This window comes from Epinephelus lanceolatus, chromosome 21, assembly GCF_041903045.1.
Source record: "Epinephelus lanceolatus isolate andai-2023 chromosome 21, ASM4190304v1, whole genome shotgun sequence".
Classification (NCBI taxonomy): domain Eukaryota; kingdom Metazoa; phylum Chordata; class Actinopteri; order Perciformes; family Serranidae; genus Epinephelus; species Epinephelus lanceolatus.
The window spans coordinates 15,026,657-15,047,853 of NC_135754.1; the positions used below are offsets into that span (position 1 = coordinate 15,026,657).

The 21,197-nt window shown below is 41.9% G+C and overlaps 1 protein-coding gene across 2 annotated transcripts in view; it reads right to left on the reverse strand.

Moving 5' to 3' along the window:
• trrap (transformation/transcription domain-associated protein) overlaps positions 1–21,197 on the reverse strand; it is a 101,864-nt gene that overhangs the window by 23,308 nt on the left and 57,359 nt on the right. For both annotated transcript variants that reach the window (XM_078163701.1, XM_033611010.2), the window contains 11 exons: positions 18,982–19,269; positions 18,393–18,530; positions 17,953–18,065; positions 17,047–17,182; positions 13,912–14,103; positions 10,201–10,396; positions 9,318–9,436; positions 9,033–9,179; positions 6,936–7,036; positions 4,666–4,867; positions 2,355–2,516 (listed from right to left, as the gene is read on the reverse strand). In XM_078163701.1, the coding sequence (XP_078019827.1) occupies positions 2,355–2,516; positions 4,666–4,867; positions 6,936–7,036; positions 9,033–9,179; positions 9,318–9,436; positions 10,201–10,396; positions 13,912–14,103; positions 17,047–17,182; positions 17,953–18,065; positions 18,393–18,530; positions 18,982–19,269 (1,794 nt within the window). The remainder of the gene's footprint in view (positions 1–2,354; positions 2,517–4,665; positions 4,868–6,935; positions 7,037–9,032; positions 9,180–9,317; positions 9,437–10,200; positions 10,397–13,911; positions 14,104–17,046; positions 17,183–17,952; positions 18,066–18,392; positions 18,531–18,981; positions 19,270–21,197) is intronic.

The following is a 21,197-nucleotide window of genomic DNA, read 5'->3' on the forward strand; positions in this document are numbered from 1 at the left end:
TTGGGTTCAGGTCCGGTGACTGTGGAGGCCAGGTCATCTGCCGCAGCACTCCATCACTCTCCTTCTTGGTCAAATAGCCCTTACACAGCCTGGAGGTGTGTTTGGGGTCATTGTCCTGTTGAAAAATAAATGATCGTCCAACTAAACGCAAACCGGATGGGATGGCATGTCGCTGCAGGATGCTGTGGTAGCCATGCTGGTTCAGTGTGCCTTCAATTTTGAATAAATCCCCAACAGTGTCACCAGCAAAACACCCCCACACCATCACACCTCCTCCTCCATGCTTCACAGTGGGAACCAGGCATGTGGAATCCATCCGTTCACCTTTTCTGCGTCTCACAAAGACACGGCGGTTGGAACCAAAGATCTCAAATTTGGACTCATCAGACCAAAGCACAGATTTCCACTGGTCTAATGTCCATTCCTTGTGTTTCTTGGCCCAAACAAATCTCTTCTGCTTGTTGCCTCTCCTTAGCAGTGGTTTCCTAGCAGCTATTTGACCATGAAGGCCTGATTGGCGCAGTCTCCTCTTAACAGTTGTTCTAGAGATGGGTCTGCTGCTAGAACTCTGTGTGGCATTCATCTGGTCTCTGATCTGAGCTGCTGTTAACTTGCCATTTCTGAGGCTGGTGACTCGGATGAACTTATCCTCAGAAGCAGAGGTGACTCTTGGTCTTCCTTTCCTGGGTCGGTCCTCATGTGTGCCAGTTTCGTTGTAGCGCTTGATGGTTTTTGCGACTCCACTTGGGGACACATTTAAAGTTTTTGCAATTTTCCGGACTGACTGACCTTCATTTCTTAAAGTAATGATGGCCACTCGTTTTTCTTTAGTTAGCTGATTGGTTCTTGCCATAATATGAATTTTAACAGTTGTCCAATAGGGCTGTCGGCTGTGTATTAACCTGACTTCTGCACAACACAACTGATGGTCCCAACCCCATTGATAAAGCAAGAAATTCCACTAATTAACCCTGATAAGGCACACCTGTGAAGTGGAAACCATTTCAGGTGACTACCTCTTGAAGCTCATGGAGAGAATGCCAAGAGTGTGCAAAGCAGTAATCAGAGCAAAGGGTGGCTATTTTGAAGAAACTAGAATATAAAACATGTTTTCAGTTATTTCACCTTTTTTTGTTAAGTACATAACTCCACATGTGTTTATTCATAGTTTTGATGCCTTCAGTGAGAATCTACAATGTAAATAGTCATGAAAATAAAGAAAACGCATTGAATGAGAAGGTGTGTCCAAACTTTTGGCCTGTACTGTATACCAACACGCATGTAGCCTAAACACAATGGGAAATACCAAGATCAGCAAAATGATCAAGGTCCTGCCCATATGTTGTACATTAAGTCAATAGCGTAAATATCGTCACAGGACTAGCGTTATATCCAAGATAAAAACACGGATGCAAGTGACTCAGTATGTTTCTACTGCTTTGTTCATTTATTTAACAGCTAACTTGCATTAGGCCAGCTTGTTAATGAGCTTAACAACCAACCATCAGTGTGATGTTTCCTCTTTATCTACATTCTAAAAAGTAAAGAGGATTCCCAAAGTAATCATCACACATTTAGTGTCTTTCCATGATACTACATCAATCTCTTACACTGCCCGCTTGTTTCTCAAACCCTGTCTCTCCCCTCTCTTCTCTTTATCCTCCTCCACACTCTCTCATATCCTCTATACAATATTCCTGCTCTGCTGAGAGGATGGCTGTTTGTTATAGCACAGTACTCTTTGAAGATCACCCTCTTCAAATTGTGCGGAAATAATACTCCATTAAGCAAAGCAAATTAGTCCTCGGTTTAATTACTAGCTCTGTTCCCGCAGTGCGGATGCGTACAATATTAACTTTATAATCATTTCTTGAACAAATAATTTAAAAACCAATTCACCAGGGACTGGTGAAAGCCAATAAATTGCTGTGGAAAAGTGACAGTGGAAGAATCTGAATGCTTAATTTGGTAAATAGGAAGCAGGAGAGAGGCCACTTTGGCATGAATGCAGTTAATTTATCTTGATTAGAAAGATGTGCATGAGCACTAATGCACAAACACCAGCCAGATGTGCTGCCCCAAATGGATGAAAGAGGCCAAGAGAAAAAAATGTGAATGAGTGATGGGTGGAGCAGACAGCCAGACATGAAACTGAAGAAGACAAAATGAAAAAGCAACAAGGGGAGGAGATAGGATTTTCAAACATATTCTAAATGGTCAGATTATGTGACAAAGCTGTCTGACAGATGTTTTCATTGATTAAGAGTCAATAACAGAGGCCAAGAGCATTTTGGCTTAAGCTCAATGGGGATATAGATCTGGCTGCGGGATAGAGAGTTTCGTCAAGGCCTCACCTGGCTGATTAAGTTGAGCAGAGGTTTCCCTTCTGAACCAACCAGGCAGGTCAGGAGCTGCGGTATCCATGCCAACCACTGGATAGGCGGCACTCCAATGCAGTACTTGTCGACAGCATCTGCCAGGGTGTTCTTGTCATCGAAGCTGAGCAGCCACAACACCTACAGATCAAACAAGAACACAACAAAAGTGAGAAAACGGGGAGGAAGGTGGCGGCAGGAGGTGACAGAGAAAAGAAATAAAGGGATAAACAAATGCAATAATGTAACTACTCTAAGACACTGAATAGTAAGAGGTAAGGTCTCTATCATTAATCAGACCATCACTGCTTCCCTGGTTCTGTTCACAGCAGGAGAAGGGCTGCAGAACAAGTTCATCTTGGCAGTCATCACTATGATCAAAGCTGAGCCAACATGGAGGTGATCCCCCCCCCCCCGGTGTGCTTGTGTGTGCATCTACATTATGATGAAGACATTAACCCCACTCAACCCCCCCGGGCTCTTTTCAGCGAGCCGACCCGGGTACACAGATTGTGTATAATTACTGATAATGACTGGTCATCTCTCTTCACCCATCAGGACTAAGCACTGCCAACCAGGCTTGGCAGCACAATACCAGGGGGGGTCACAAGAAAAACATCTAATTGGAATGTGAAGCTGGTAGCAGCCATTATTAGAGCAGATAATGATGGTAATGCCTGATGCTGACACTGGACGTGGTAAGACCATATTTATTATTTATCCAGCCTGACACATGGAGGTAGCTTTTGCTCTTCGGAAGAGTCTCTCTAATCTGACTCTGCTGTGGCTCTTTCAAAGCCAGCAGGCACTTTAGTACATATTTCACAGTCTCTTAGTTCTACTTTCCTCCAGTTCATTAATAAATAATAAAACAAAAGATCCAGTTTTGTGAAAGTGTTTTAATGAAGCAAGACGTTACCACGAATTTATCTAAACTGACCATAATTTTCTAACAGTTTGCTGTGATCATCTCATTTGATGCTGCTGCCTTCCCTGATATTAAAGGGACAGTTCACCCCAAAATCAAAGATACAAAGGTGAGCTAGCAGTAGATGATCTCCTCTGTGAGGTGATACAGTTGGTGAGTATAGTTCGGTAAACAGTAAACCGTTCCTACATGAAAACCGCCCACAGCATGCGTGGATTATCTTGACTAACCAGGTGATGATTTCTGGAAAGAGACACTGCTGCTGAATTGTACAAATTTATACTGTAGCGCTTATTGCACATCAAGCTGAGTGCCATCTAGTTCCATTATATTCAAGAGAGGGCAGACATCTCTAAAGCTGATATCTCCAACACTTGGCAACTCAAACCAAAACAATCTAGACTCATAAATAGCACTGCAGGTAAGAGGACAAATGTGTAGTTCTGATTCTGGGGTGAACTGTCCCTTTGAGAACCACCCGACCTGAGCACAGCAGGTATCAGTGCTATACCTACTATGAAAGCATAAAGAGGTCTTTCTTTGCTAACCTCTGGAGGGACTTTAGAGGCAGTATTGAATGAGTTGGTGTGTGTCTGTGCAAGAAGGTGCAATGCTTGTTAGTAAGGAGTACACCCCTTCATCTCCCACACAGGTCTTATTTCACTGGTAAGTATGGTCAGCATTGGTCAGACTATTAGAAAAAGGTCAGTCCGTGTGGTGGGATCGTGAGATTGGGGTATCAGGGGAGGCCATTAGACTGTTAACCGCCCGTGCCAGAAGATGGCCTTCACTCTGCTATCGATCTGCCGTGGGAACCCATCCACACCGTCTACAGCTGAACTGTAATCAATCAAATTACTCTCAGCTGGTACCTGGGGCAGAGTCTGAGAGGGATAGAAAATAATGTCTTTCTTCTCATCAGAAACAATAATGTATTGGCTGGATGGGGTCAGGAAACGAGGGAATTAAAAGTCACCCTGTCTGAAAAAGGGCCCGATTGAGGCAACTGGTTTTACTGCAGCAGTGGTTAGATGCAGTAGTGGATGTGGACATGCCAGTTAGGGCTAAGAGGTATAAGTTCTCCTGCAACATGGGGGGGATAGCACCTGGGCTCTATCTTAAATCAGTCTGTTAAGCAGTCTATTCATGTCACACAATCTATGAGATGAATGAAATTACTGCAGTAGCATCCATGCAATACAGCTTTGCCCTGCGTGCGTATGGCCCATTTTACCCAGCCCTAATGCAAGATTAAATGCAAACACCATCAAAAAGAAAACAAATCTCACTCATGAACCCTCAACAACTGTGGACAAGAGAAACACTAGAGATTATGCTGACGATATTAGCACTGCTTATTACCTTTGCTAGGTATTTGCGGGACTTGCTCTCGTTTTGGTGGCGGCATGCGTGGAGGTAGCAGGTAATGGCGGAGACTCCCAAGTGGAGCTGGCGGTCCTTGACAAAGATGTTCTCCAGGTAGTCGCCCCACATGGCCCAGGCCTTCACCAGGACATCATGCATCTGCACTGCTGCCGAAAAGGCCTTATTAGCCTCCTCTGACCTGGAACAAGAAGAACGGGAAGATGAAGAGTGTTAGAGAGTGAGGGATAGACATGTGAAGAGCAAGTGAGAGAAGGGAGGTAGCTGGAGAGGAAGTACGATTTAATGAAAGGGAAGTCAGAAAGAAAAAAGAGACACAAAGTAGGGAGGGACACTGAAGGAATGGGGGAGGGCTGAAAGAGATGGATGCATTAGTTGTATGGAGAAAAGGAGAAAGATGAAGTGTGCGAGAAACAGATTATGATGATCACATTCTGAATTATGTACTACACATCAATAAGCACCATTTTTCATTCGCTGTAATCTTCAAGGCCTTTCCCCTCGGCATTACAGAGTAAGCATTTAACCCAGCATGAATTAATGTCACTAAGGTTTCAAGCACTTTGCTGTATTGTAATATGAGTTGAACCCAACCTCATCATACTGCTCAGATCAATCCATGTAATACTGGGTGACATATGAGCTTAACATCTGTCTATTTTTTCAGAAATGACAGCCGCGGCAAGGTAAAAAACCTCAGCATAATGACTGTATTTATCTGTATACAATTCACTGACCGTGAAGAGCATTGCTACATCTTAGAGGAATCTGCAGGCTGATAAACTTGAGAATCCTTGGGTTGTTTGTTTTTTTTATATCCCGGTACAGCAATCTAGAAGTCACACCTTGAGTATTCAATTCTAAAAGTGTTAAATAGCAGGCAAGGAAATAGACAGGGGAAATCTGGCAAGAGACTCAAGTTTTTTGACTGCACCATTTTATGCTGACAGGGAAATATATTCTGAATCATCAGCTGTTTTCACCACGCCAAGCGGCTTCTAACCTCACGTTGGCACGCACTCTGAATAATTGTTACACACCTTTCAGCCTCTGATTAATAAATAAGATGCAAGAGGCACCCTGAGACGCACCGCCCCGCAGTCAAAACAAGGAGACAGGCCTGTCAATGAAAAAGCCTGACTGAGCCACAGTTGGTAAATGGACCTCCATTTTAGGAGTGCTTCCAAAACTACTCTGCTGCTTACTTACAGTGACATGTCTCCCAAGCCAATCAATTAAAATGTGTTATTATAAAAGGCATTTTGGCATGTGATTAAGAAATGGGAGCTTGATTGCTATGGGAGTCAGAGCCGGAGACCCTCCAGTAATACTTAATGGGGTTGCCTCAGTCACTTTGCCAGTGTTAAAGTACATTAACAGTTTCGACTACGAGGCTCAACAGGAGCACAGGCACCCAACAGACTGTCAAATCTCTGACACCCGTTTAATTGAATGATCGCAAAATCCTTAGCACATGTGGTTGCACGCACACACACACACACACACACACACACACACATATATATATAAAAAAGACTCTCCCTAGCTGTAACCCCCCCTCTGCTGTTAATTCTCCCCCGGTGTAGGGGAAACTTAATGATTGCAATAAACCCTGCTGAGGTGGAGGCAAGTTCTGCTGATCCCAGAGATTCCTGCAAATTGCCTCGAGTTAATTATTGAGCTGCATATACATTTAATAAGCCTTCCGCAATTTGTCTTTCACCCCTCAGGACGCCATGTCACGTCAAAGATGACGGGTAAAGGAGGGTTGCTGAAGGGGAAAAGGGTGTTAAAGAGTGTGGCTGTGAGTGTGCATGGCCCAGCAAAGCATGGAAAGAGTGAGATGTATGCTCCACAGGCAACCCCTGCAGCTAAAAACACAGTGCTGACAGGGTCACAAGCTGATGACTCAGATGTGCATTAACATCTAAGCCACGTCACAGGGGTTACCTAGTAACGTAGCCTCAAAGGTGCATCAGCTTGAGGTGAGAAGTGCCGATTAAATATGACTGCCATGTCCTGACAGGATAAAACACCCACGCAGGGTTAAGGGACCGCTGACACAGTTTGAGGACAATGTGATAATGAACAAAGGGAAGACAATGACAGACAGAATGGTAGATTCAGATTGTTTAAAAAAAAAAAAAAAGGGTGAAAGAAGCAAATCAAAGTTGGCTACAAGGTGACGTGCTTGTGCAAAGCTGGAAAGGCTGTCAGTGAGCAGACAGCTGGAGCACTTTTGGACATACTTGTTGATCTGAGCCAGGAACATGCCCTTCAGAGCATAGAACTCAGCCGTCATCTCCTTGGTGAAGTACTTCAGGTTGGTCGACTCTATCACCTCCAAACCCTAACAGACAAGGAAGTGAACATCAGGGGTTTAACTTCGTAACAAACTGCAGTAAAGAAACTTTTGTCGCCGCTAGGGAGAGGAATCGCGAAAAAGACACCACGACACTCTGTTTTAGACAGGGCCGTAATCACAGGTGAAAAACAAACAAACTGCTCGGTGTTCATTAAGAAGTAAGAAGAGAGGTGTTAAGGGAGCTAAACTTCCATTATGGTGAGCCTCTGATTAGGTGTCCCCTATGTACTGCTGTGACAAACGATGTGTAGCGGGAGAGAGAGACAGAGAGAACCAGAGGAGATGAGATAGAAGAGAGAAAGAGAGAGAGGGAGAAGAGTGTCTACTGGCACTTTTAATGACTTGTGGTGTGCTGAACTGCTTCTATTAATCAGAGTACTCCATGGGCTTAAGAGCAAGCTCCTGAGTTACACTCTCTTATAAGTCTCCCTGCTATAACTTGTCACCTAGAGCCACCCCAAACACTTCCTGCTCTTACTACTTTTCCCACTCAAAGTACCGCTAACGACGCCTCCAGCCACTGCAAACAGACAACCCGAGTACTTAAATCACACTAAATGCATCAAATGTGTTGTTCTTCAGTTGAGGCTGACTTTTTTCAAAGTATGCATTTCCACGGTCCAAATCTCCTGCAGCTGTGCTGCATTATGGTGCAGGTGTTACATGGGTGCGGTATATTTATCATATTTTGATCACACGTAATTAGACTGTACAACCTAAATGATTTGTGCTCTTTCTAGAGAGTGATTTTGTTAATAAAATATTTCAGGAGTTACTTACAAGCTAATAAAACCAAGAGTCATTTTGAACATGACAAACATACTCGTTAACACAGTGACATTTGTAATTTCTTATTAATTATGGGGCAGAGTTCTACAAAACAATCCTGATGATCAAAAGTGCTGAGATTATACCAGTTACTTGCAACTATTGTTTATGGCAATACTACACTTACTTTAACTGCAAGTTTAATGTTCTAAAAAATCATTTCTTACCAGTAAAACATTATAAAAACAGGGGCATCCATATTTAGTGCATAGGCCAAATAAATAAATGGCCAATAGTAATTGTCTAATGTGAAACAGTAGGCTACAGCATAGAAAGGGATGGGTATTGTTAAGCTTTCAATGAAACAGTTAGCGATACTGACAGTCCTTATCGATACCAAATACTATTCTATTCTCCACAATATGTTACAAAAAATAAAGACGTAACATGAAAATATATGAAAAGACTTAACAGTCATATATATGAGGAGCAACTGCTACAAATGCCTGGTCAACAAAATGCCTGATGGGGATGTGCCGTAATGCTGATTTACTACCAGAAGCTAAACATAAACAATATTAAAAATTTACAAATAACTATAGTCACTGAGCTTCTCAGACGCTAACAGGAAAAAAAAATAAATAAATAACTTAAAATGTAGAATTACCGCCTTGCAGTTGTATGCCTTTGCACACCAGCACTTCTAGTTTACATCTGTGTCTGTGAAAACGTGGATGCTTCACACACATCTTCCCCCCAACAGCACAGAACATCTACACAATCAGCACAGTTTCAAGGTGGGCACCAAGATTAGAGTCACCAATTTAATATCTGATCAAACGTCTCCCCTTTTGTTCATCAGTTATGACGTTGAATAATGGCCAGAAAAGTGCTTCTGCAGAACATTATGATGTCACTGTGAAGTTGACCTTTTGGGCATATAATGTCATCACTATATCATTTTGTCCTACTACACATTCTGTCATAATTAGTGTATGAATCTCAAGTTTTGGCCAAAAAACATGTTTTGTGAGGTCACAGTAGCCTTGACCTTTGATCACCAAAATCTAATCAGTTAAAGTTAGAAATCTGAAAATGTCAGATATATAAGAATGAATTAACATTACATAAATACCGATAGCAGCACTGTTTGTCCAAGAGCTTATCAATACCCATCCCTATGTACAGGAGAGAAGATCACATTCTATCTTACCTGCATGCACTCATTCTTGCCCATGACGCCGGCCAGCTGCAAATAACATTTGACCTGCTGTCTGATCTTCTGGAAGCAGTCAACAATGGGCACTGTGGGGATGGTGTGGATACGACTCAGAATGTCCAGAGCCACATTCACCAAACCCTGGAGAGAAAACAGCGTGATATGGTTTCACAAACATGACTAAAAAGGTCGAGGTTCATTTTGCTATCATGACCTACTCATTGTACATTATCCCTTACATATTTTGAAGTAAAAACACTCATAAGCCTAAACCAGTACCTGTTTACGTCCTATCTTGCCATACTGAATGATAGCAGAAGCCGAGGCGTGAACTCCCAACATGGCATTGTTGTTGTTTGGATCATGCTGTGTGTTCGTCTCATATGCCGTCACTATGGCTGTGGACAGAAACAAAACAGTAAGGAACATATTTGTTTTGTCTTTATACAGGTGTCATGTTTGAAGAAGAAAGTAAAAAGGAGGAGAGTTTACAGTAGTATGAACATTGGGGATCGTCTAGCACTCTGAAAGCTCTGCTGTCATAATGCAGAGGAGGGCACTGGGGACACTAAACGTATTGAACAGTAAATGGGCCATGGCGATGAATTTCATCAAGAAAATTCCATTTCACTTTAACATAAGTTTGAAGGCTGTCACCTATAAATGAAGTGGATTTTATTGGCATGGTGCTGCAGAACTGGTCCTATCATTATTTCAGTGCCTCACAGTGAGAGTTGGAGCTCAAGTTGCTTGAGACATCACATTTTGCAGTGGCTGCCTCTCTGAATGGTTTCAAAGTCACTGCGGGAGAGAGCACTGAGCAAGGTAAATATGTGTGTGTGTGTGTGTGTGTGTGCGCGCGTGTGTCAGAGTGTATGTGTGTGTTATGTCCTGCAGCGAGAGAGAAAGTGCTTTAGTGAGCTGACATTTGGAAATGTACAGAGACCCCGAGGGGGTTCTGCAACTCGTGGCTTTTAAAGAAGACCCCTTCGTGGAACTAGTGGATACCTAAGCAGCAATCTGAGAGAGTGTCTGCATGAGAATGGCACCCTGTTAAACATGCACAATATGTTAAAAGTCACGCATGTGGACGTAAAATTTTTCATTGTCACTGGTCTCAAGCTTAAAAGCCGTACTGGGTCTGTCAGAGCGTGTGTCGTACCTTGGTAGTGGTGCTGGCGCCACATGAAGATGCTGCTCCAATGCGACAAGTCATCAGAAACAATGGGCAGTCGGTTTCTCCAGGTTTTCACCACAGTCTTCATGTCATGGAGGCTGGTGTTGCGGCCCAGGTTGGCCGGCTGAAGCCCTGCGTTAATTTGGGCTGCTTCTTGCAGCTCAATGATCTGCTGTGCCGCCTGGGGGAAAAATAAGAAGTAAAAATCTGCTCTCAACCTTTTGTATCTTTCATAAAGTATCATAAGTATCTTGACCACAACTCACTTGACTCTTTGCCCCTAACTTTTATGATGCATGTAAGGTGGCAGATCTGAAGCAGCAGCCAACAAATGCTTCTCATGCTTGCAGTGGCCCACTTTTTTTTGTTTACAGTTAATATTTTGTGTTCCCAGGCTTGCTTCAAATATTTGCTCCAGACAGTGTACCAGCTGCACTTAATCTTGTTAATATTTTGTCTACACATCTTAACAAATGCAGGCTACTAGCCAAATTTCCTGCTCAGCTTGCACCACTGTGCACACACAGTGTCCATCTGCTGTCAATCAGTGACTGGTCACTTGTTTGAAGTTAAAGAAATCTCAAGTTAACCGTTTGTTCTTCTGTTTTCAGTTTTCAGCTTTGCTTGAGTCAGGGTGTCTTGACATGCATACTAAGTTTTTAAGGGCACAGTGAGATGCATAAAATGTCTTGTGCATTTCTGCCTCATCTCCATCACATTATTTCTGGATGTCTTGATTGTGTGTGGTGCACAGCACAATCAAGCAGAACTTCCCTGAAATACTTAAATGCATTTAATGAAAAGAAAGGTAAAGGAGGAGGATCAGAAAGGTAAGACAGGGTGGTAACACAGTTGAAAAGTTGATACGGAGTGTCTGAAGATCAGCTTTTAGTTAAAAGGTGGAAAGATAGCAGGGGAGATATGAAGAACAAGGATCAAGAGAAAGATGAAAGGGACAAGAAGAAAGATGATAGCAAGAAAGACACTAAGTGTTAGACTGTTGCATTAATGGAAAAAATGGTAAAAGGTAAAAGCATCATGCGTATAAAACACAGAAGCTGAAATGGTTAGAAAAAGAGGACTGTCACTGTCAGGGTGTTGACAGATATGAAGACAGAAGACAATCCTGGGGCTAACCCTCTTTAGGTCACTGCCTTAAGACTCAACAATCCCAGGGCTGAAAGCCTCCAGAGATGGATCAAAATGACGAAACTCATCTACCTCAACAGACAGCCAGACATGAACATCTCTAACACAGCCCTGAGAAAACACAATGACTCCTCATACCCTCTTTCAGCAAAACATTAGTGTCCAGTATCTTTTTTTGGTACTTAACTCGCAAGCAAAAGTAAATTCTAAACAAGCTGCAGGAGTGACATAGTCTTGATCTCCCTTTTCTCTCTATACTCTGTGCCAATTAACAAGCAATTCTGCTCCTCTGCTCTTTCCTAATCACGCATAGAGCTAAGTCTTTGTCTGTTTGTCTGCTTTTATGTACATTTGCTCATCTCTCGCTCTCTGTTTAGACACAAGTGATAAATATGCGGAACATGTATAAAATTTCCAAACAGCCCTGATACTTTTCCTTTTCGATTTCTAAAATAAGACAAAAAGAAAATAGACCAGATGCCGAAACTATTGCTGCGGGGCACTTCACAGCACTTCCTCCTCCTGTTGGGACCTGGGGTTCTCACCCAGATGCCCTCTCAGGTACCACAGTTTGGCACTGATTTATTGAATGCGAAGTGGAAGAGATATGTCATTAAAGGCAGACTAAAACATTATGATATGCTTTGACAACCCTTCATAACACATCTCACACAAGGTGTAGTTCTTAAGTTGTTTCATATACTTTTACGATGTTTCATTTACAGTATGAGTTAATGAGTGAGAGAAGGGTGAGGGACATGGGGAAAGAAGAGGTTTAGGAAGATTAAGGGGACTAAAGGGGAAGATAAAAGACGGAAATCACTGTTTCTTTATTCCCTTATCTGAGTTATGCTGCTATGCTCACACTTAGTTTCATTTTATATCCTCTTTTTTCAGTTTATGCACGTCCTCTCTTTTTAATTGAATATTTTTGATACTATTCTAACTACAAAATACGATCCTACCTTCGACATTATCTATTTTATTTCCCTGAACTTATTATTACAAAACAGTTTTCTGTAAATTCGGCTCAGTAAAAATATTTGAAACACATTTAAAGCGACTGGTACTCAGCTGTACCGACCTAAATTGGTCGATACCCTCAAAAGTACTGAGTTTGAACCCCAACCCTCTAAAACATTAACATATAGCACTGTTGACATTTGACACAAATTGATTAGCATTTGCTCTTTTCAGCTAAATTTGATTGAATAAATAGTAGAAGTAATTTGGGGTATATGCATATAGTAAAAATGTCACAGAACTCTTACACAACATTTCTGCGCTGGAAGTACAGTCCAGCAATATTTCTTTCATGCCACCAAAATAATTGACTGGGGAAAATTGTTATGTCTTCCTACATTACTTCAATGGCTAATCTGCTCCGATATGGCCCAGAAAAAACGACAAGTAGATGGGAAAATGGGAAAATGATAAGCGAGGGCTTCTATCTCATCCCATGGAGAAAAAAAAAGAAAAAGCCTCATTGATTGGCCCAAAGCCGCTTTGTGAACATATAATCAATCATTCCATTATAACTACTCATCAATCAATATTAATGCCAACCCCTCGTAATCGATAGTGTGGGTGATAATCCATTGATCGTCAGTCACTGCTAAGAGCTGGGATTTGATGATAACTTGATTCAAATGGTATTTTGAACCCTTCTGTATTTGTGGAGTCTGGGCTTCTCATTCTCCAAGGCTCATGGAGTCGTGAATGTGAGATATAGAGTTTGGAATGGAGATTTACAACAGGCCGCTTGGCTGGGTAGAGGAATAAATAGCTTGTTTTCCCTCGGCTAGGGTAAATAATTGGACTGCACATATGCGAGCACACGCACGCCAAAACACACACGCGCGCTCGCACACACACACTACAATAAAGAACGTAGTCACCCAATTCAAATACCCATTTTGAAAAGATAAATGTAGTGAATCAGAGCTGTGCTGAAGACTTAACCCCCCCGCTCCGAAGTCAAATCTCCCAAAACAAAATAAATTAGGCAATACAATATTTTTCACAATTATCTGTTAATATCAGCTGATGGCCCATTTCTAACCTTCATTCAGACCGTCCCATTCATCATGTAAATGTAATTCTGCTGCAGGTATTTAATCAAATGGTATCTGATGGCAGGGAAGTAATTACAGCTATTCTAAACTAACTCTTTCTTCCCTCTTCTTCTTCTCTCTTTCTCCCCATGTCTGTTCGCTCTCTACCTTTTTCAATTTTCTCCTTCTCCTTTTTCATCTTTGCCCCTGTCTATTGTAATCTCTCGCTGTGGAATCAAAGAGGCTTAGAGGTTTTTTTGATTTTTTTTTTAATCATCTATCTCAATTTTACAAAATGGAGTGAGAGAGGGAGATAGAGGCCGTTATCGGCGTTACTCAACAACGTCTCAGGGCTACCGATGATCTCCTGACACCCATCTCTTCAAGTGCTTATATCACAATAAACTGACTTCCCTTCACCACTCATCCTGGCTTCCTGACTGCTGTGTCAGTCTAACTGAGGCCTTTTTAACAGAAGAAACTGTACACTGACCTGCAGCAGCGGTGTGTGCACGTGGGAAACAATGTGAGGCAACCTCCTCCACTCGCGGATGGCCAGGCTGGAGGCCATCTCCACCAGCCGCTCTATGAAGTTGAGCTGCTGCTCCTCTGGGTGGCAGATGGCCAGGTAGCCGCGGTGCATGTTCACCTTCCATGCCATTTCCTTGGGACAGCTGAGCTCCACCTGGAAAATTCACACAGAAAGTCAATTTTGTTTGTGTTTCAACTCAAAGTTTTAGTAGCAATAGACCATGGCTAGAAAATTTAATTATCAACTTTTTTTTAAGAATAGACCTAATGGGATTGTTGAATCATTTGCAGTGGGGATGTATGAGGTACTTATCCATAGTTTGTTTGTTACCTACAGTAGATGGTGGTTGACACATCCCCAGTTTGGAGAAGCAGACAGGAGTACTGCCACAGAAGCTCAGCAATGTACTGCTTAGAGCAAAACATATTTCAACGACCTAAAAATAAATCTGTCAGTTTAAGTGAATGCTATATTTACAATACTTTCACCACTTTACCTTTTTGTCAGACAGCTCTTTCCGACAGGGAACAGCAGCAGTTATCTATGCTCTCTTCAAAACCACCAGACTCCATTGACAAAAACAGTACTTTGCTGCCGCTGTTCTACCACTGCCTTGATCAGTTGGTTTGTTTGTGTTACTGTGTGATATTGGTGTTTTAAAGGGTTAGTTCAGATTCACTTAAGTCACACAATAACTGACTAAGAGAGAGATTGAGGCAGCGGTAGACCAGCACCTCCCGTGTTCTACGAGGTAAAATTACTGTTTTTGTCAATGGAGTTTGGTGGCTTTGAAGTGGTACATTGCTTAGCTTCGGTGGCTGTACTCCTGTCTGCTTCTCTAAACTGGGAGCATGCCGACCGCAATCTACTGCACGTAATACATGGACTATCATACGACCCCACTTAGAAAAATCCCAACAACCTTTAAACAAACAATATTCGCTTCTAAAAGGATAAGAGGTAGGCACTGATTGCCTTATTACATTTAAATTATTAATATACCACTATCAAATTAAATGGTGTGACTTGGTATAATTGCAATAAAAGGATGATAGGCAGTAGACTCAGTCTCACAACAGCAAAGGAAAAAATAATATCTGTTGTACTCAAAGTGCTTCCACATATCAAGATGATTCACCAAACCACTGCTGCGGTTGGAAATTCTACTTTTGGTTGTTTATATTCATCTGAAGAGCATAAATGTAAATTGTTTCTTTCTTCCGTCTTTAACCTATTCTACCATCTGCTGTCTCCAGAAGACTTTTACTTATGTTTGCACTGGAAAACAGCTTTATCTTACTGTTTTATGAACCAATCCACCAGTTTCCCTGCAAAATCCATACTGGTAGCTCACAGAATAAAATGCTGGGAACTCTGCCAAACTCCTCAACAAATACCTTGTTTGAGGTAATAATACATATTATATTTTTTGATTCTCTTTGTTCATAAATTCTATAACTATGTTGTATCATGACACATGAGCAGTTCATCGAAAATGTATACTTTTGGGAAAAGCTGACTGACAGATGAGCTGTTAGTTGCAGCTAAATAAAAGATGAATTCAGTAATAAGCAAATAAATTGGTGACATATTCTGTAGGAACAGACACAGTCGGTGTATGCTGCGTGCTGTTTGTCTCTAAATGTTTGTCCGTATGATGTCAAGCAGAATAGCGCACACTCTTCATAGCGCTGGGAGTGTGGCAGTCTTAATTAAATGAAAACATCCGAGGGGAAAGGGCCTATGACACCTTCCTTGCATAATTTAGTACAAACACACAACAATACTGTTTCCAATTCATTTCCTGAATGGTTTCAGCAGGACTTTTGTACTAATGACTAATCAACCTGACGAGTCTGACACAGAGGCGGAGGAGAGGAAAAGGCTCTGCTATTGATTAAAACGCTGAGTGCATTAACACTAAACAAACAATAGCCCGGGGGAGTCTGCTACGTCAAACCTACTGTCAAACTGTTGTGTGTTTGTAAGTGAGTGAGAAAAGACAGAATGTAAGAAGACCAAAAACAGGAAGAGCGAAAAGAGAATGAGAAAGAATAGGTGTGTATTTGTGTATGCTTCTTCGATGCGGGAGAAAATTACAGTGATCGGTCAGAGCACACTTATCAGGGGTGAAGCTTGATGAATATCCTGGAGACAGGGCCGCCCTTATCAAGAGCCAGCTTTAATTGAAAGCAGGGACATTTGGACTTCGCCTCTGAGCCAGTGAGCGGTGGGCAGGCAGGCAACTGAAAGCCTGGCTCCTCTCCTCCACCATAAAACAAATCACCCTGCAGCAGATGCCGGGGTAATTATTCACGTGCGCAGCTGTTGTAAATATTAGCCGCTAAAACCAGAGCTGCAGAGCGAGGGATGAAGAGATGGAGGTGGAAGTGGAAGTAGAGAGGGAAGTAATAACAAAAAGAAAACCGAGTAAAGAAGAGAAGTTGGAGAAGTAAGAGACAAAAGAAAGAGAAATGGGTACACAGAGGAAGGAAGGAATGAAACAAGGAGGAAAGGATATGGCTGAGTAGGTGCTGCCATCCAGACAATTTAATTAGGTGTCACCTTAGGACAGAGCGGCTCAATGGATTGGTTCCAAGTCTCCTTGAAAGAGCAAAGCAGGAGTATTTGTTATATGTCAGGTACTATCGCACGCTCACCACCCGTCTACACTTTGTTTTAGGAAACATGAGGCCAATAAATTAACGGAGCAAACAGCTGAACTGCATTTCCACAGCTTTACAGCCAGCTCTCTCAGTCTCCCGGGTGGTGGTGTTGGGATGGGGCCGGACGGTCCAAATATCAAGTTACTATACTTCACTGTGCTTAATAAACAGCACTCTACCGGAAACTGGGAATAAAATGAAAAAAGCAGTCAAAACTCTGGTTCACTAGGTTCAAGCCTACAGGCTCCATGCCGTCTGTGATTGTGTCGGTGAGAACTTGTGGTTATTGTTTCTGTTTTCCGTCAAACTGTTAGGGGTTATTGCAACGTTTGGGAGACAGTGAAATCACTTCTCTGTGCAGATGTGCATTTATATGTGTAGAAATCCATACATGAATACATTTTGTACATAGTGACCGCGCACTCCTCACCTGTACCAGAGCCTCCTTCATGGCAGCCCAATTGGAAACCCTCCAAGCACACTCGAGCATGAGATAAGGGTTTGAGTGGCCTTTAGATTGGCCGTATTCAGTCAAGGGTTCCCACTGGTTCAATTCCTTCGAGCACCTGGACATGAGGACAAAGGAGATGAAAAGTTTAGGCAACTTTAAAGAGTTACTTTTAAATGCGCAAAACGAGATTTTAGTAAATGTATATTTTCTTTTGGTGCAATTCACAGTGTGCCACTTGGAGCTGTCACTGTGAGATGTTTGCATGGATACAGATTCAATGGTTATCATTTTGGCTTTGTAAAATACCTTCTCGATTTTTCACATTTACTGGGCAATCAGGCAACCCTTATTGTTCAACCCTGCTTAATACTGAACCCTAAGTAAAATAACAATATTTTAGGCAGGCATACAACGGGGAGAATCATTTGATTCTGCAGGGGAAGCATGGTGGTCATCCTAGACTGTGGCTTGTTATTAAGAAGTCATTTAATTCAGATACATCACAATGAAAGTGGACTTGATGGAAATTTCCCTGCTGACAGATACATATTTCCCCAGTAACAGCAACAATCTCAATCTCTCTTATATGAACAAAATTATATTTAAAAGCCTGCAAAGAAAAAGATGACATGGACAGATTTATGAAGGAACAATATACATATCACACAGAGATTTAGTTTGTTCATTATATTCTTCAAATATTGTGGTTTCTGGATACCCTGCTGTATAATTCATGTGAGTGGAATAAAGGTTATCAGGTTTGAACAATCAATGGTGAGCAGTATATATATGAAGGTATTAAAGTAAAAATCCACTATCTTTTGTGCTCTGCTGGCTCTCTTGATGTGTAACACAAGACTGCCCTCTGCGATGCAGAACTCTTACCGTATCCAGTGGTCCTCCCAGAGCTGGTACTCGGGGAAGATGGTCGGGGAAACGTTGCTCCTCTCATGCTCTTTTCGAGCCTTCTCCATTGCTTTCTCGTAGCTTTCCTGGGCCTGAACAGACACAGGAAATAGTTTAATACAAGCTTTTTGAGGAGAATAAAATGATAATCAGTGCAGCATGCATGCCTTGATACAACTTGCTGCAACATTTTTTCTATCCTCACTGATATAAATGGGTTGGACGTAAGATTAGAAACACCGCTCAGTAAAATGCAGTTTAATTTAACAGCACCACAAATTACAGCCCATAAAGTTAAATAACACCTTCATGGAGGTGGGATTTATATGCAGGACGGTGAACCCAATAAACTGGCAGCAGTGTGCACTTAGTTAAGATCATACATACATTTTAAAGCGGCCTTTTAAGCTTTCTCTCACCTGTTCGAAGAAACCATGCTGCTCGTAGGCAATGGCCGTGGCGGTCTCAGGAAACTTGCATCTCTTCTGCCAAAGGCCGGCCCACATGTCCTCCTCTTGGAGCAGAGAGTAGAGCTCTGCTAGAGAGTCCAAAATCTCCTATAGAGGAGTGAAACAAAATGTGGATGGCAGTAGAACAAATTGGAACATTTGCAGTGATCAAATTGTGGATTGAATGAGAGCAGCTTTGCTAATGAGTCTAGTTTCAAACAGGATAAGAGGCAGATTTGCCAACTTTAAATATGAGGCTGCGACGCACACATGACAAATATAGCATCTCCAGATCCTCTACTGTGGAGGAGAAGGATAAATTAAAAAGGAACAGTGGCAGTTTTTAAAAAAGCTAACACTAAAATATTTTCTTTAGCCTGTTGGCCTCATGTGTCACGTGATATCTTTTTTTTTGAGGTTTTTCTTTCCTAACGAATAAAGTGCTAGAAGAAACATCACATCGTGTAAAGAATGGCAACTGTCAAGTTAATAATTAGTGGAAACGTTCTGCCATAAAACACAAATATTGCCAACTCCAGGATTAAATCAAATACATTACCTGTTGAGGTGGTGTGATGCTCTCCTGCTCGTAGAACTCTGTACTCTGCTTGGGCTTGCTGTGCAGGCTGAGGCCTTTTTCAAAGGCCTGCTGCTCCAGCATCAGAGTGGAGCGTAGCCAGAGGTTGTGTGTCTTGCCCAAGTACTTCAGCACGCAGGGGCGGATGGGAATAGGAGGCACACACTGGGACATGGCCTCAACAAAGCAGTTTAGGGCACTAGGCTGGCAATCCCTCTGGGCCTGGTGGCTGCCACTGCACAGAAAAGGACTCATTTCTCCTGATAATGCCTGGAGAGAGGGGGGACAAAGAGAGTTCATCAACTACCCAGATTCACTTAAGCAGCAGTACTCTTGATACGGCTTATTGATAAAGGCATTCTGTTGCATGTATGGGATGCAACATGATGCCATTTTCCAGTAACAGAGCTGTTAAGAAAACAGGAAAAGTGAGGTAAGTGAAAACAGGTGATATGACTGGAAAGGGAAAAATGACAAATTGTATGCAGCCTTTTTGTATTAAGACCACAAGAAACATGACAACAGGTCAAGCCTTTTCTACAGAAATGAGCCACTTGTGATTTTTCGGAGTTTTGATTTTACATTAATCAAGTCAACTAACCGTTGTTGGAAAATATTAATATCATGCAAGTGACTACAGCCATTTCACCCAGTCATACTCACTTTCAATTAATGATGACTATATAGTACTTGCGCGTTTATTTAGAAGAAGAAGAAGATATACTTTATTAATCCCAGAGGGGAAATTCTGTGTGTGTTGCCGTGTGTTGGAGATATCAGCCGTGAAGGCTTCTCTCGAATATAATGGAACTAAATGGCACCCATCTTGTGGTGCTCAAAGCGCCAAAAAATACATCTGAGAAACTCAAAAGCTATGTCCCTTTAAAGAAGTCATGACCCGCCAGCCATATCACTGCCCTGAAGGAAGCGTGCATCTACTCATGAAGGACAGGCTTGTGCTCGTGACAGGACAATGACATTAATGACATCTTCCTTGCTAGAGCTGCAACGTTAGTAAGCTCAGCGGTGCTAGGTGAACCATCAGTGCCTGCTTGCTTCCTTCTGTGCGGCAATAAGGCTGATGGGTGTAGTGCAGTAGAAAGAAAATACTGTTCTGTTGTATTGTAGAGAAAGCAGACATGTCTATGGCTGATATGTCCAAAACCTGGCAACTCACACTAAAAAAAATCTAGATTGATAAATAGCACTGCAGGTAGGAGGAAAAATTTGTATTTTTCTTTTCTAATTTGGGGTGAACTTCCCCTTTAAGACATTGCAAAAAAAATAAAATATTTACTTGTTTGAGCTGCACAGGGCCACTCAATGATATCAGTGCCTCTCAAACCACATTTGGACAGAACAGACTTTGAGTGTGACCGCAGAGTTAGTGCTCTGATAATCATGACTGACACACACTCAGAAATAAATGATGTATTGGTAATGAATATAATTTCCACTGCCTGATGACAGCATGGAATAATTAATGCCTTTGATGGTCACTTTAATTAGGCCGGTAGTGGAGAGGGCCGAATATGTCATCAAATTCCCTCCTAAGAAGAATATGCTTTTCTATCATTGCCATGTAATAATCCCCCCAGAGACATAAAGCCTAAGTACCACTGATCATTCTATTTTCACTATAAATTGATATGGTATAATAGTGGTATGAAACGCCAAGCTGAGGCAGGCATCAGAATAAACACATGTTACATATTTGTGACTTCATGCCTGTCACAGGAAGAAAATATCATCATTTTGAAACCATCTTTCTATTGACTGCATCTTTCAGAGGTTTAAGAGCTCAATCACTTCAAATCAAGGCCTTTCAATGAGATTCAAAATACTCTATATGCATCTGGTTCATTAAACTCATTACAGCTTTCCTCCCCCTGCTTTCTCGTTTCCATATTTATCATAAATGAATCTGTCCTCATTAAGTGGAATTGCACATTTTGAGACAGGAGCGGGATGACCAAGGTCAGAGTTACTGTCTGCTTGCTGACGTCACTGATGAGATACAGAAAAGAATATAGGGAGTGAATGAGTGTGTATGCAATGAGAACACATAGGCAGTGTGGTATCCCCAAATACCCTGGGGATAAAGACAAGAACTAAGTGTGCATCTGTACTGATCATTTATATTCTAAGAGACTCAACTGTCATTTTGAATTGTCCAGCCAATTGACACATTTTGGATT